This window comes from Pogonomyrmex barbatus, unplaced genomic scaffold (assembly GCF_055798465.1).
Source record: "Pogonomyrmex barbatus isolate J1 unplaced genomic scaffold, ASM5579846v1 scaffold10, whole genome shotgun sequence".
In the NCBI taxonomy this organism is placed as follows: domain Eukaryota; kingdom Metazoa; phylum Arthropoda; class Insecta; order Hymenoptera; family Formicidae; genus Pogonomyrmex; species Pogonomyrmex barbatus.
Window position 1 is genome coordinate 2,478,982 of NW_028297099.1, and position 16,529 is coordinate 2,495,510.

The 16,529-nt window shown below is 36.8% G+C and overlaps 3 protein-coding genes across 13 annotated transcripts in view; 2 read left to right on the plus strand and 1 right to left on the minus strand.

Moving 5' to 3' along the window:
• Positions 1-7,458, plus strand: part of mam (neurogenic protein mastermind) — a 162,730-nt gene extending 155,272 nt beyond the window's left edge. For all 4 annotated transcript variants that reach the window (XM_089085548.1, XM_089085549.1, XM_089085550.1 and 1 more), the window contains exon 7: positions 111-7,458. In XM_089085548.1, the coding sequence (XP_088941674.1) occupies positions 111-355 (245 nt within the window). In that variant the 3' untranslated portion in view covers positions 356-7,458. The remainder of the gene's footprint in view (positions 1-110) is intronic.
• Positions 7,459-8,038: 580 nt separating this feature from the next.
• On the plus strand, positions 8,039-11,866 carry Trap1 (TNF receptor associated protein 1). The gene is made up of 13 exons (XM_089085552.1): positions 8,039-8,376; positions 8,565-8,657; positions 8,739-8,821; positions 8,881-9,108; positions 9,345-9,511; positions 9,599-9,708; positions 9,791-9,864; positions 9,938-10,284; positions 10,359-10,506; positions 10,594-10,721; positions 10,889-11,076; positions 11,154-11,452; positions 11,545-11,866. The coding sequence occupies exons 1-13, from the start codon at positions 8,262-8,264 to the stop codon at positions 11,644-11,646; spliced, it is 2,082 nt and encodes a 693-aa protein (XP_088941678.1). The 5' UTR covers positions 8,039-8,261; the 3' UTR covers positions 11,647-11,866.
• A 380-nt stretch (positions 11,867-12,246) lies between these two features.
• kug (FAT atypical cadherin kugelei) overlaps positions 12,247-16,529 on the minus strand; it is a 288,772-nt gene continuing 284,489 nt past the window's right edge. For 5 of the 8 annotated variants that reach the window (XM_089085546.1, XM_011632546.3, XM_011632545.3 and 2 more), the window contains 2 exons: positions 16,022-16,168; positions 12,247-15,603 (listed from right to left, as the gene is read on the minus strand). In XM_089085546.1, coding sequence (XP_088941672.1) covers positions 15,053-15,603; positions 16,022-16,168 — 698 coding nt within the window. In that variant the 3' untranslated portion in view covers positions 12,247-15,052. The remainder of the gene's footprint in view (positions 15,604-16,021; positions 16,169-16,529) is intronic. The other 3 variants (XM_011632549.3, XM_011632548.3, XM_011632544.3) reach the window with 2 other exon arrangements.

Sequence of the window (16,529 nt, forward strand, 5' to 3'; positions counted from 1 at the left end):
ATTTGAATGTGAATAAATATCGATTAATTCTAATTTGTCAAATTATTTGTGTCAAAGACATCTAGCAACATTCAGCACATTTAATTGGACTCGATGAATTGTGTGTTTAGGTTCTCCTTTGCATCCGCATCAGCAGTACGGCGGGGGTAGTCCGGGAGTACGTAGTCTACCACCACCGCAACAGCACACTCAACCGCCACCACCGGCCACCACCACGGACCCGTCCGTGGCGGCCGCTGACTTTAGCCTCGAATTCCTGGAAAACCTTCCTACGGGAGATACGTCGAACTTCAGCGCTCAAGAACTGCTTAATTCTCTCGACTCTACGGCCGGTTTCAATCTCGATATTCTGTAATGGGACCACGCCTGTGGTTGGTTCAGATGTCGGTGTCTGGCGGTATGCCGGTTTTACTACTACGGTGGGCGAGTGAGATCGACTGCCTCCCTGAAGTATATACTTGGCGCGACGATACCGGCGAATTTCACTTCGTCCGTCCGCGTATCGACCTGCTTCCCATCATCATGGTTTCTCTCATTGTATTAAATTAATTGTATTAAATTATGTGATCTTTTTTGTCAGTACATTTTTGGAAGAGATTATTGAACCAAATGTCTTTCCTTAACATTTGGTTTAAAAAGAAAATATTATCTGTTAATGAGGCATTTGGTTTAATCAAAGTACAATTCATGATGACAAAATGATGATAAAAAAATTTGAAAATTCTTTCAAATGATGATCTCTTCTCGAGGGAACGGGCGCAGGTTGATAATATCGCTCGTTGCAGGTACTTTGTTACGTTTGATGACTGAGTGACAGTTACCCACCGGTGTGACGACGTCGACCACAGCCGGTCGTAGTGCATTCTCGGCCGTCGCATCCGCGGCCGCCGACTATTCTTCTAGGCAATCACATTTTAGTAAAATTTAATTTTGTAATAATAACCGCGCCGAAGGGCGAGGGAGTTTTAGCCCGTGGAGACGTGGTAACGTGGGATATCAAGAGGTACGTGGAAATCGTTCTATCTCTCGTTTTCTCGTCGGGTTAACAATACCGCACCTGAAAAATAGCGAAACGTCGAGATATCGCGGTTTCTATTTTCTTTTCGAGTTCGCCCACGGCCGGCTATACCGAGAACGATCGATAAATTTCCGAGTGCTCGCGTCGACGACTTCGACGACTGCGATGACTTCGACGGGCACTCCGCAAGGCGATTCTCCTCTCTCTTGATTTTTCACGTCAAAATCCGCGCAAGTAGATAGAGATATTGATATTGATACGGAGGCCGCAATTAGTGTTTACTTGACTGAACCTATTCGGCCGCAAAAGTGGTTACCTTGCGCCGGCTCGTCTTTGTAAAACGTTCAAGATTTCTGGACGAACGAGTCCGGCCGGGCGTTAATACTTTATAAGGATAATAATGTAACAATATTATGATTATATTATATTATTATATTATAATAATATAATAATATAACATATTCTTACATTATATTATAGAAATGATAATGTAAGACTACTTATTATTTCTATAATAATGTCAAAATATGATGTTATATCATTACATCATTATAATGTAGTAACATTTACGATTAAAGAGTAGCGTATTTAATTATGCCATTAACGGCATATTTACAATTAACAGCAAGTCAATTATCAAACATTCAATTTTATGAGTTTACGACGCGCGATACGAAATCGCGCGCTCTAATCTGATCAATCCATGTTTCGAAGATTCTTACACATGAGAAAAAGGATGCAAAATGAACTTCCTCCTAAACTGCATTGTTAGCGTAAATACGAGATAAAAGAATTCTTCATTGTACATAGATATTAAAAACTAGAAGAAATTCGAGGCGTTAAGGTCGCACAGTTTAGCCGATTATATAAAAATAAGAAACCTAAAATATAATAGATAAATATAATGATAATAGTAATTAACCACGACAGAGAGAAAGAAAGAGAGAGAGAAAGAATATGCAAGTGATAACGCGTGCACGAAGAAATTATGTGTGATTGAGAGAAAGCATGTGGCGAAAGATGTGAAATGAATGTATCAGCGACAGAGCACACACACACACACACACACACACACACACACACACACACACACACATACACATACATACACACGCGCGTGCGTGCACACGCAACGCACATATACATATATACATACACATACACATACATTTGTTAATCGGTACATATATTTATTAAGTTTTAATAAACCGAATGTGCTGTGTCGCGCTATGTCGAAGCTGCACACAAATAATTACGGTGAGGTAGATTCCATTTTCGATGCGGCGAACTACTCGTATTTTCTCAAAGGGCAATCGTTTCTCGGGAATTTGCGCGGAGTGTATCGTCGAAATATTCATCATTCTTTTCTTGTCTTATTATTTGTTTCAGATTTTTACGGAATTACGAATAATAACGAACGAAATCTTTGAAGTTGCGTTTTATGTTATCATTTGTACGCAGAAACACGTTAGTAATGTATAATAAATCGCAATGTAGTTCGATGCTACAAGTGTGGGAGAGGAGGAGAGAAAGAGAGAAAAAGGAATCTGCAACTATTCTTCCAAATAGCGATACATTCCATAGATAACAAAAAGCATAGCGATCTGTGGTTCGTCTAATCAAAAGTACTGTTTTTAAAAAGAAAAAAAATCCACGACAAAAAGGAATATTAATATTATAATATAAGAGAAACAGATATTGAATCCCGTGCTTATATACACATACGCAGAGAGCACATCCTCAACCGTTCGCCGAAAGTGTGCACGAAGACTTTCGATTGGATTTTATTGTCTCTTGTCGCGACTCTTTGCTAGAAGCTAGCGAGTTCCGCGCCAAGTAAATTAGGAGATAATAATAATCATCATTTTTTAAATTTCTCTCAATCGGGTGGGGTGAACACTATCTTGTAAAATATTGGGGCCACAAAACATAATCTAAAAAGGGGGGGAAAGAGATAAGGAGGAAGATGATGATGATTAGAGGTCTGATTCTCACGTCAATACCTTTGTAAAATCTTTGAGAAAATCGATGAAAATCTATTATATTGGTATTTATTTGTCCGTTTTGTACGTTTCATACAAGCGAGAGGGAGGGAAAGAAAAAAAAGAAAGAAAAGTGAATAGGCGGAACTGTGCATTGTTACAGGAATGAGCATTAGGGACCAACCGAGAGAGCAAAGTGCGTGATGTCGATTGTCACGGTGGATCGTTGTCTCTCTTTTTCGTTTCGCAGATCGCAAAAGAAGCAGTGCCTAAAAAAAAAAAAAGAAACTTTGACCGTTTGTTACCCTTGTTAGGAAATTAGCTACGGTATCAGCATTGTATGCACGAGGTTTGCGTAGAAGGAATCTATGCACGTACGCACAGGACAGACGCGACGCTGCATCGTTGAAACGTTGATTTTTTACACTGTCGACAGTCGATCGTGAAGGAGAACGACATAATCGAGGCGAAGGTTGCGGCGTGTTAATTTCTCGAGGGTGGCCTTGGTTGGGGCGCATATATTATCGTATTATTTATAAATATTTATAAAAGAAACATTATATAACACGGGCATTTCGTATATAGAATAAATTCCATGTTGAATTGTTATTAATAAAAGCGTTGAGTTCCTACAAGATATCTGTTCACTTGGACTTTTGAACTTTTCCAAAATCTCCGTCTCGTTAGTGACGCGCGTTGCCGTCGCGTTATCGGAAATCGGCCGAACGAGATAAATTCGATCCGTTCCGGCACGCGGAAAATCTAGGAACGATAAACCATCGGCGGCTTATCGCGTATCGTATCGATCCGTCCGAAAATTAATGCGCGTTTTCCAGCCGGCAATAACGCAAACGTTTCGCGATTGGCGTGCAACGCGAGAACTTTCCGCGTATACTCGCTTTATCTCTCCCCCGATATATTTCGTTGCTATCCCTCGCAAGAATCTTCGATCTGCTCGGAAACAAGATTTTCGTTTGCTGATCGCGTATACGATCTACCCCTCAAGAAAAAAAAAAACGATACCGAATTCCGTTTCAGTTTCGTTTTTCCGTGGGATAAAAATTCTCGGGCGAAACGGGAGGGTTTTGGTCGCCTCCGCGCGTCTCCATCTGCGTTACGGTCCTACACTAGGTCGAATGGCAGCCTAACGTTGCTGCTCGTGGGTGGGCCTCGCGGCAGGAGGATCAATATCACCGTGAGGGAGAGAAAACGAGCAGACTGAGAATGGGAGCAAGGGGGTAGGAGCCGCCGCCGCCGCCACCGCCGCCGTCGTCGCCGGCGCGATGAAGGATAAGGATTACAAGGGCGGCGGCAACGACGACGACGGCGGGGGAGGGCAAGGTGGCGAGCACCGCGTACCCTAAAAATGTCAATTCGCCATTCCGATTCCTCACGAAATTACAATCGTGATAAGGGTTGGTCCGCGCTGAGGTCGACCTTATTTGATATCTCGAAACGTCTTTCGTCGCCGTTGTCGTCGCTGTTACGAAACGAGTTCCATTAATTTTCACCTGTCCGCACCTGTTTGATCCCGTCCTGCTGTTATATCGCCTCGGGAGTATCGTCCCGGATTCCCGGTTATATTTTAACAATGGAAAACGTGGATCTCGACAAAGCGTGTTCGAGAATCGTTCCTCGGCAGGTACTCTTTGAGGGTCGTTAGCATTTAATTGTTTAGACATGTACAGCCGTCGTTCTTCAGTCGTTCTACGGCTCGCCGTGGTTTCGTTGATTCGTTCGTTCGTTCGTTCGTTCGTTCGTTCGTTCGTTCGTTCGTTCGTTCGTTCGTTCGTTCGTTCGTTCGTTCGTTCGTTCGTTCGTTCGTTCGAACGGCGGCGGGCGTTTCGCACGAGCTGCGCTTTTATCGATCCAAAGCAGTGCGCAAGCAGAGCAACGATCCACCGGCCGACGTCGCACTCGCACGTTTCCTCGCGACAATGCTCCGACACGATGACGGCTCGAGCCGCGACGTGAAAAATGCCATTGTGAAACGCGATATCAACCGCTGACCTTTTACGATAACGGTACGGGGCGACCACGACACGAGGGATGCCCGCGGCGTCGTGGCACTTTCGTTCTTTCGATAATGAAGCGTTTAACACAAGTGCGTTAAGCACGGCGACCACGCCGCAATTCTGCGCGTTCTGCGAACGAATATTTAACTAACGGACGGCGTTAGTAACTCGCGACAACACTTGCCTTTCCTAAACATCGCGGGAATTCTTTCCTTCCCTCGCAGTCTCTTCTTTCCTTTTTCTCGCGGGAAACGATGAAGGGGGAGGGGAAGGGCGGCATCCTGAAACGAGAAAAGATTGTCATACGCGTTGAGACAGTCGGCCGAAAATTTAGATATCAATTAACCACCGCGAGGGAGACGTTTAGTGGGATCAGTATTTCTACGCGAAATGGTTTTGATATACATATATATATAATGCAAAAAAAAAATGGGAGGAGAAAAGTAAATTTAGGCGATTGGAGATCGATGAGGAGACCACGACGATGACGCGCGACGCCATCGGTTTCTTTTCCATCGTCGCTGTAAATACGTAGATACAGAAAAAGAGAGAGGGTAGATAGACGCGTAATACGATAGACGACGCGAAATGGACCGAGCCGGGCGGTTTCCCTTTCGGCGTCACATTGCGATGATCGACGATCGCGCGAAGCTCTCCTCGGACGCGAAACAATCGGGAGAGCGGATCGCCCTCTCCGAAGGGCGAAATGACTCGCCGCGATGCATCACCCTCGACGAATCGAAACGCGCGTGACGTCTCGCGGAAGCATTCGACGCGCCTCGAATTCTAAAATTATTATCTGTCCTCGCGAAGAACCCCCTCGTGTATACTCCTCAAGAAGCTGCGAAAGACTCGCGGCGATTTCGCACCACCCTCGTGGTAAGCGCGACCGGAAGCTCCTCTCCTTTCGCCGAAGTCGCCCCCGCGGCGCCCAAGAGCGATGCCATTGCTAATTCGCGCGCGATGACTTGTGATACGTGATATATTGTTAATCCTCGACGATGATATCAATAAAGCACGCATTCTCGTCGAGCAGAATGGACATCGGCCGATTTTAACACTTTTCCGATCTCGCGAGGGATGGCTATTTATTCGATTTCTATCCATTTACGAAGCGAATGAGTGCATCTTTTTTTTTGTAACTTCCTCGGGGAAGTGTTAACGAACGGGTCCCGCGATCGCCACGCGTTCGCGATCGAGGGGTGCATCGTCGATCATCGGATCAGATCCGCATGTACCGCGCGCGATCGAGCGAGGCAGCAATAAAGAAAGAGCGGAAGAGAGAAACGTAAGAGAAAGAGAGAGAGAGAGAGAGAGAGAGAAAGAGAGAATGTGTGTGAACGTATGAGAGAGAAAGAGAGAAAGCGAGTTTGTAAATAATAGTGTTACATTATTATTTATGTTGCTACCGTGGCGAATAATAGTAAATTATCGTAACGATACGTAATTTAAAGAAAAAAGAAAAGGAACAGAGAGTGAGGATCATACACGCACGGAAAATATGTACATAAGTTATAGGTATATCTCTCTTGGTAAAGGATACTTTACGGATAGTTATTTTTATTACTATTATTATTATTATTATTAAGTAATATAATTATATAATATGATTATCATTATATATTATTAATTATTACTATTATTATTATTATTATTATTATTATTATTATTATTATTATTATTATTGTCATTGTTATCCTTCGATCAATGATCTCAAAAGAAAATAATAATTGCGTTCGTACAAGATATATATATATATATATATATATATATATATATATATATATATATATATATATATACGGCTGAAATTTCGCTGACTTTTCAAATTTATTTAATCAAACGCGCACGAAACGAATTTTTCTTTGATGAAATGAATCTGTGAATTTTCAATCAAGTTTTGTTTCTGGCCTACGTACTCTCTAAACATGTTATGATATAGACAAAGTATACACTCTCGGCATGTTTTTATTTTTTTCGTGTGATTATCAAATTTGTGCTTCTTGTGCAGCGCATTGTGAAAAAAATTGATGACATAATTTTCTTTCATTGTGTAAAAAAACATGTGAGATTTGATTGATTTATCGATTGCTGTAATTTTTAACGTTTGTTTCGAATATTAAACGGAAATTATGCGATATATTTGCTCTAAATTTAAATTGTTCATAAAATATTCATAAAATGTATTTATAAAACTCACACAGTCCTAATATTTTCACTTCAGTTTGATATCAATTAATCTGCAAACTACAATTGACATATCGAATCGTTTTGTTTCTGGTTACATGTAACAATGATGCAGCGCTAGATAATTATTCAAGAACATGTTTTATCGAATGAGTCAAGACATTTTTTCATGTCTTTGTATATTTTTATGCAATGTTGTAGAATGATATTGTTTCAAATATATTATACAGATAATAATAAACAAATTTATATGCAATATTATATGGTATTTTTATTCTCTTGTCTGGAATTTAAATCAATAAAACGCATTTAGAGGATAAACTCATACTTTTAGAATATAGTAAGTTTTTTAAATTTAATTTTAGAATCCAATCATTTTTAAAATTTGACTTCTCTGAAAATTCTTGCTATTTTAATTAATTAGTTTAGCTCTCTTGCCTCTTATATTTTTCTAATGCTTTGACGATTTTTCAAAATTCTTAATTTTAATTTTGAAATTTCTTAGAATTGCATTTCCTGGAATTCTTTGAAAATTCTTGAAATATTAGATTTTACCTCGTTTATTGTGTGTATTGAGTTTTTAGGCTGATGGCAGAGACGTAAGCGCTTACGTTTACTGTAAACGTAGACGTATGTTAAGGTGTATGTTAAGAGAAAAACGTATATGTATCCAATAATTTTTCATAGATACGTGTAATCTCTTACATTTTTCTCTGCCTTAACCTACGTTTACGATAAACGTAAACGCTTACATCTCGTTCTCTGCCATCAGCCTTACTAAGACTAACTAAAACTGTATTACCGATCGAAATGTTCTTTGTAGTAGAACATGTTATATTGTTCATTCTTTCTCTTCTTCTCTCAAATACTTAATTCTATATCTATCTTTTTTTACGTGCAAAAGTGGTAATGTAGTATAGCTATAAAGAGCAGATAGTGCATTATGGTGTATACTACTTCTTGTATGCAATGCGCACATTCTAGACACGTTGTGTATAGTCTGATGCAATTTTGTGTGTGAGGTGTTTACGAGGACGAAATATATGTACATATACAAAAATGGCAGCCGCCTTTAGAATTAAGCACGCTCTTAAATTAGGAAGATCTCTTTCAAGTTCGTTAAATAGGAATTTGCAGGAGAAATTAGTTCAATCACAATGCCGGCGATTACCAGGTTTATTTTTTACTATACAGATATTTTACCTCTTACTTACTTGTTACACATTATTATATACTTCCTTTTAATAATAATAATTTACTTTTACAAATCTATTTTTTATATAACATTTTTTAAGTATCCTACTAGTATTGTCCTACTTTACTGTCAAGAAATATTTAGGTTATTTTTTTTTTTCATTGCAGTCATCTACAATCATGTACGATATTGGTCATCTCAACCAGAGGTTCAAACAACAAAGTACCATAATATTATAAAAGATACGGAAAAAAGTACAGGTAATATTCAGTAATTAAAATAATTTATATCTTAGAGTTTTCATTTATAGAAAAGTATAACAGATAAATATTTCATGTCAGGTCAGAGTGCCAAGCATGAATTTCAGTCGGAGACACAGATGTTATTGCAGATTGTTGCAAAATCTTTATATTCAGACAAAGAGGTAACAAAATATTAATTTTTTTGAAAATACACAATTTTATCAATTAATTTGTCTGTTAGGTATTTGTACGTGAGCTCATTTCAAATGCTAGCGATGCACTGGAGAAATTGCGATATCTACGTCTAAGTGACAACGCTGTTGCACAAGTAGCTGGTGACAGAAGTTTAGAGATACATATTGGAACTGATAAGCAAAATCGTATTTTGACAATTCAAGATACCGGAGTCGGAATGACTAAAGAAGAATTGGTAACCAATTTGGGAACTATAGCTCGATCTGGTTCTAAAGTAAGTGTCATTGAATTTACATATTTTTATTTTTTCAATTTCATAAAATATGTCTTATGTCTCAAATTTTATTTGATATAAAAGTTATGTTTTTAAATATTCTGAAACTATTTTAGTACGAATTCTTTCAATATTTTAACTTAAAATATAATTATGACATATATATATATATGTATATATATATATATATATATATATATATATATATATATAATATCCCTATATGTACTTTATAGGCATTTCTAGAAAAATTGAAAGAAGAAAAAAATTCTAGTGATACTTCTAAAATTATTGGGCAGTTTGGGGTTGGATTCTACAGTGCGTTCATGGTTGCTAATAAAGTAGAAGTATTCACAAAATCTTTTGCTAAAGATGCAGAAAGTCTTTATTGGATTTCAGATGGGTAAATAATGCTTTCTATATAAATATTAATAGTATTATTTGTAATATCATATTTTTATAAAAAAAATATAAACGTATTCATATTTAGATCAGGTACATTTGAGATTTCAAATGCAGATGGTGTACAGCCAGGCACAAAAATTGTTATACATTTGAAACCAGATTGTCGAGAATTTAGCGACGAAAATATTATTAATCGTAAGTACATTAGCAATTTTATATATATATATATATATATATATATATATATATAATATATAAATGTAATCAATTTACTCAGGTATTATCAACAAATATAGTAATTTCGTCGGCAGTCCTATTTTTCTAAATGGAAAACTAATTAATACGATTCAGGTATTATCAATCATAGTTTTCTCATTTGTTTTATCTCCATCTCTGAGATTTATTAAGATATTTTTCTTTACAGCCATTGTGGATGCTTGATCCAAAAGATATCACGCCATTACAACATGCGGAATTTTACCGATTTATAGGAAACTGCTTTGATTCACCAAGATTTATTCTGCATTACTCGACGGATGCGCCGTTGAATATCAAAGCTCTGCTATATTTCCCGCAGGAAAAGCCTGCATTGTTTGATCTGGCGAGAGACACTACCAGTGGAGTATCGCTTTATAACCGAAAGATTCTAATTAAAAGCAAAGCGGAAAATATTTTACCAAAATGGTTACGTTTCGTTAAAGGCGTAGTAGATTCAGAAGATATACCATTGAATTTAAGCCGCGAATTATTGCAAAACAGCCTATTGATTGGGTGAGATTAAATGTCTGATATGTTTATATTATTTATTACTACATATAATATAAAAACGCATATAATTTTGATAGAAAACTGCGGAATGTGTTGACCGCACGTATATTAAAATTCTTACATGAGCGATCTACAAAACAGCCAGAAGACTATGACGAATTTTATAAAACCTATGGCTTATTTTTGAAAGAGGGCATTATCACTAGTAATGATCAATCTGAAAAGGTATTAATTGTATTTCTCATGGATATTCTCATGGATTTCTCATGAATAAAATGTATCGATTTATTAATTTTGTGTTTCATTATATAGGAAGATATAGGTAAACTTTTACGGTTTGAATCTTCTGCTGCTGCTCCGGGAGAATTAGTTAGTCTACCGCAATATTGTAGTCGTTTAGCAAAAGATCAAAAGGATATATATTATTTATCAGCGCCGAGGTACAGTAAAATTCAGTCTGAATAACTCGCATTAACCGTCGCGTTCAACAGAATGTTTATTCTGTTAAAAATCTCAACAAAGAAAACTTTTAATATATAATAAACACATCTGCTGGACATTAATTAATCGACATTAATGATCTGAAACAATCACATTTATGTTACAGCCGAGCTCTAGCCGAACAATCGCCGTATTATGAATCTTTAAAAAAACGAAATATCGAAGTTCTGTTCTGTTATGAACCATATGATGAATTGGTATTAATGCATTTGAGACAGTATAAATCTAACTTCTTGACATCTGTAGAGAAAGAAATGCGAGATGATACGGAAGCAAATAAGCCAGAGAATTTAGGTTTCTGAGAGATACATCTTACATGATTTTATAAATTAATTAGACTGTTAAAAATAATTTTTGTATTCTGTATATAGGTATTATAAATAAAGACGAGCTAGATAATCTTGTAAACTATATGAAAAAGGTTCTGGATAAAAAAGCATATGATGTGAAAATGACAAACCGTTTGGAATCACATCCTTGTGTTGTAACCGTACAGGATATGGCAAGCGCTAGATACTTCATCCGCACGCAGAGCCAACAAATGAATGAAGAAATGCGATATTCCATGCTTCAACCACGCTTTGAAATAAATCCAAATCATCCTCTCATCAAAAAACTATGTAAACTAACAACTACAGATACCGAATTAGCTGATCGCCTGATACAACAGGTAAGTGGAAATAAAAAAATTTATATTTAAATGCTTTGTGATATTTTGTCTCTTAAATAAGTTTTATCATGTCAAATTATTTGTCATTGCAGTTGTTTACCGGTGCCATGGTTGGAGCTGGTTTAATCGAAGATCCGCGTATATTATTGACGCCTATAAACGAGTTACTTACTTTAGCATTACAAAAATATTAAAATATAGAGTAATAGATCGAGACACGTCGATGTTTGGGTGCAAATTGCAATCGTTCCAAGATAATTTTTTTTAATATGAAAAATTTTAAAATATAGAGTAGTGAACCACATTTTGATGTTTGTATATTTGTATAGAGACTGCAATTGTTTCAAGATAATTTGCCTTAATATGAATGTATTGAATGCAGAACTCTTACATACAAAGTCACGTTTGTATAAATCGGTTATTTCTTCCACCCCCCAAAAAAAACTTAATCCCCGACAGCACGTTCATCTTCTTCGCTAATAGCGCTATCAGCTATCACAATTAGACGCGCGGATCCTTCAAATCATTCGATTCGTACGCGTTGTACGCATTCGTCTCGAATATAGTTCTTGATTTGGACGGAAGTTATACGAACCAACTAGTCGCTGTCGGAATGTAACTTCAGTCGACATGGATGATCATGGTCTGTGATTTAAAAATAAAAGAATATTTTTCTTTATATCTGTACATATTTCTTTTATAAAAAAGTAATGAATGTCCAAGGATCGCATAAATCAATCAGTTATATATTTTATTTTTCAATAAAAATATTGATGTGAATGAAAGGATGTAACTTATTGTAGGCAAGATTGGTTTCTTTATTACAATAGGTTGATCTTGTACAAATTAATTATAGCCTTACAATAATAACAAGTCAAGTTCCTCATTTTCTTAAAAGATTTCATGATATCGATATGTATTCTATTAGCAGGGCTAGATGTTATGGCGAATTTAGACATTGTACCCATGTTTCCCACGTCCTATCGTAACTTATAACTTTAAAAGTATAGAAACTGTTCAAATTGGCAAGCAATAAATAATTTTATAAAATTATTTATTCCTCATTCTCTGTTTCTCTAATTTTTAAAGAACATAACTCGTGAGTAAGTAAGCCTGGAAAAAAAATAAATAGTGTATCGAAAGTACATACAAACAATTACAAAGTATATACAAACGATTTATATATGCTTTCAATTCAGATTGTAAGTGATCGTAAAAGAAATTAAAAATTATCGCTTTTAATGCTATTAATTCATGTGTTGGGAAATTCTAAAAGACGGGTTTTAGCGATTTTTTAAGATCACTAAACGATTCATATACTATTTATAAAAAGTCCGCTGTCACATCCATAATCTTCTACTTTTACAGTCTTTGACCAATGTGCTTCGTCGTTTTTTTTTTTTCTTTAAATAAAACTAATCTATATATGTTATATAATATGTATCTGTGCTTCATGTTACTCACTGAAATTTTATATTTCTTATCGTTATCGAATTATTACAACTGGCGGAATCGACTCTACGTTCTTTTCATTTCTTAAGATCCTTAAAAAGATAATAAAGTTATTAAAAAGTTTCATTGTACGAACGTTAATATGTGATCCCTTAAAATTTCAGAAAGTAGAAGCACAGCCGATTTTTTTTAACTTATACGAGGACAGACGATGCTTTTGCTGTTGGTCAACATAAAAATCACCCTGTTTAGCATTATTATTAATGTGATTCGCTAATGTATCCTACCAAATATGCAGGATAGCTGGCATACTTTACAGAACAGGAACATAAAATCGAATTTCTCAACAAAATTCTACTATTCTGTGTATAAAACAAACATGTATACCTCACCCAAATAAGCTGCCGCTATACAATATCCATTAGTGAAAAATATGTCTAAATGGAAGTGTCAATGAGTAAAAAACCTTAGACGCGTAAAAGATCTGTTCCTTGATTCTTCTATCTTCTTTATACAAATTAATCGAAGGAAATGCATTGCTTATATGGCATTAAGAATTAATTGGCAGTTTTAAAAAGTATTCCGTTATATATTATATGGAGTTTCTATGATGAAGAATATATGAGATGTGAATGGCAGATTGGTAAGGAGCGCGATGAGATAAATTATCTCGCGCCGCTGAGCAGTCTTATTAAAGAATAGATAGATGATAAAGCGTGATGTAAATAGTAGCACCATGTATGCAGATTTATCGGTCGTACTGATGGTGACGAATAAAGAGATAAAAGAAAAAAAAAATGTTAAATAAATGGAACGTTGACTTAGCTTACGTATACACGAAGGAGGATGTCGTCGCCCCTCCCATCGCTCTTTTTTTCCCTTAGATTTCTGTTATAAAACGTTGGATAATTAACATTGCAATTATTATGATACAAGTCATAATATTTGATCATCGTATAAACATTATTATCATCACAGTAAAAATATTTCATTATATTTTTTTTTTAACTATTAACCTGCGCCAACACACGCAGTCACACACACGTCGCTCCTTAACACGGAGGAGACTGTTCTTTTTCACTAGAGTCCATTTACTTACACGCTAATCTACTACTTTTTACTTAATATATGCGTTATTAAGTAGTCCGTCGGTTCATTTATATACGTAACCAAAATAAAGTCAGTTAGCAAATAGTAAAAATACATAAATGTACCTATGTATCTTTTGCACTGGAATTATAGTTGTTGGATTAACATGTTAAATTTAAACGATAGATCATTAAACAATAGTCATTGGTCTGACGACACGGTCGTGATTAATTTTACTTTTCTCGAGTAATGAATCTTCCTTTTCTTAATCAAGGTGATTTCTTACATATGTACTCATAATTGCCATAGTCTATTTTTTTTCTAGTAAATCTCATCTCCTTGGTAGAGTCGAAAGAAATATTTTCAATTGTTGTGAAAATAAAACAATATTAAGCATATGTGTAGTATGTAGCGTTGCAATTATGTATGTACGTTTTCTCTTGCTTAAGCAAATAATTTATATTTATGAAACTTATTAACATCTTGCGATTATATAGAAGATGAAATCATGACTTGGAAATAGAAAACATACGAACATTATATGTTCAGATACCTTTTTTTCTACAATCAAGTCATAAAAATTACAATGCTCTACATGTCGAAGTCCATCTGTTCATATATATTAATATAACAAAATATGTGCTGCATTCGATAATAATAAAATAAATAAAGTAGAAGCTCTCTAAATTTTTTCATTGATTCCAATGACGTGAAGATGCAATTGTAGGACATATAACTATTCACGATTAGTTTGCAGGATTAAGTACGCTGATGTGTGCTTGAACTCTACCTGTATAGGAGGAGATTTGAGGCGTGATGTATTTCCGCGACGGTATACATCATACGCGCGAAAGTGCGTCCAGAACACGCCGGTGGCTCGCACAACGGTTCCTTACTTCATAGCTGCCTGTACAGACTGTCTTACTTGTCTACGGCGATATAACACTCTATATACAAAATTGCATATTCACAGGCATCCGCGCGTCTCGATCGTAGAAGCACGGAGAAACACGCTCTCGCACGTTTCAGTCTATCTGCGTACTTCGACACCACCGTTTGTCACACTGGAGTCTGCGTGATGCCGGTCCCCGACAGCCACAGGCGCCCGTTGCTCTTCTGATCCGCGATCTCGTATTCGGAATCGTCGATCTCGCACAGATTCGTGGAGAGATCGCTATTGCTGGTTGCGCCGCCCAGTAGCGAATTCCTCTCCTCCAACGTGGTGATGACCGAGCCGACCTCGTCCTCCTCGATCGCCTTGTGACATCGGTTACGGCGGGTGCTTGGAAAACCATAAGGCACTACGTCGTCTTCCTCCTCGTCGGACTCGAGGGTGCTGAGACGGCCGTTGAGCGGGTTCGTCTCGTTCTCGGTATCGGTATGGATATTATAATGCGGCAGGTACGTGTTCGGATGACGCAGATAGCTCTCGGAACTCTTGTACTTGTATTCCCCCTCACCACCGCTGTCGAGGGGATTTAGACGCTGCGTCTCCGCGCAATGATACTGCTCCGAGAACTCAGTTCCGCATTCGGAATCTCCGACGTATTCCGATTCCTGATCTTCATTTAAGGTCTCGATGTCTCTCGTCGGATCTACCGGACCGTGCACTATAACAGATTTGCAGAATGTCACATTTCTATACAGGGTATGTTGCATATAACAAGAGTTTTATAATTGTTATAATTAATATTGTTAGTAGAGGAATAAGCTAACATGAAAAATTTATAGTTGTAACATTATGTTTTTCATTACAAATGATTGATTATGATATTCGTTAGTCTTAAATTTATTATTTTTTTATCATATTTTAATATGAAAATAATATTAAATACATCAATCTATTCTACAATGTTAATTTAGAATGTGCATTGACAAGACTACCAGATAGTGATGATCTAACATGATCTACAAGTTTGCTATTAAACATAAACATTACTTGTAATGTTAAAAATTAAAGCAAATATTACAGTACGTACATTACATGCTGATGCAGACGTATCAATACGCATGCACTTCTATACTTACTTATTGGTAACTGATGAGTATTAGACTCATTACTCTCATTGCTATGAAAGCTGGACGAGTCTGGGACCTCGCTGCCGGGTACCTCCGTGATGTTAGGCAAGGGATTCTGACTCGGTCTAACCCAGTCTGAGCAGTCCCAGTGATACCCTAAAAGCATTGCAGACAACGACTGTACTCCGACACGCTACATGCGATGCAGCATAGTGATGTGCAGTGAAGTGGAAGGCAGAGATTGCGGTGCGAGAGCAAATAATAGCACTCGAGATTGGAGGTGGATAGTGCAAGCGAAGAAGCAAAGACCCAAAAATGTATACCGAGTGTCCTGAGATTGCGTATTGTTAACCAGAATATTTCTGATTGAAATTTCTAAAATTCTACTGAAAATCGATGACATATTTTTGTTTAATTTTTGACATCCTAATTCTCTCTTACCTTGTGTCTATAAAATTTAATTATATTAAGCTTCCTAAATTTTAATTTTTAAAAGAAGATGCGCGACTCTCGAAGA

Coding starts and splice junctions, on each gene's coding strand:
- Trap1 (XM_089085552.1), top strand. CDS start 8,262: ATGGCAGCCGCCTTTAGAATTAAGCACGCTCTTAAATTAGGAAGATCT. Junction 9,865..9,937: donor AACTAATTAATACGATTCAG/GTATTATCAATC, acceptor TTTTCTTTACAG/CCATTGTGGATGCTTGATCC. Junction 11,453..11,544: donor CTGATCGCCTGATACAACAG/GTAAGTGGAAAT, acceptor TTGTCATTGCAG/TTGTTTACCGGTGCCATGGT.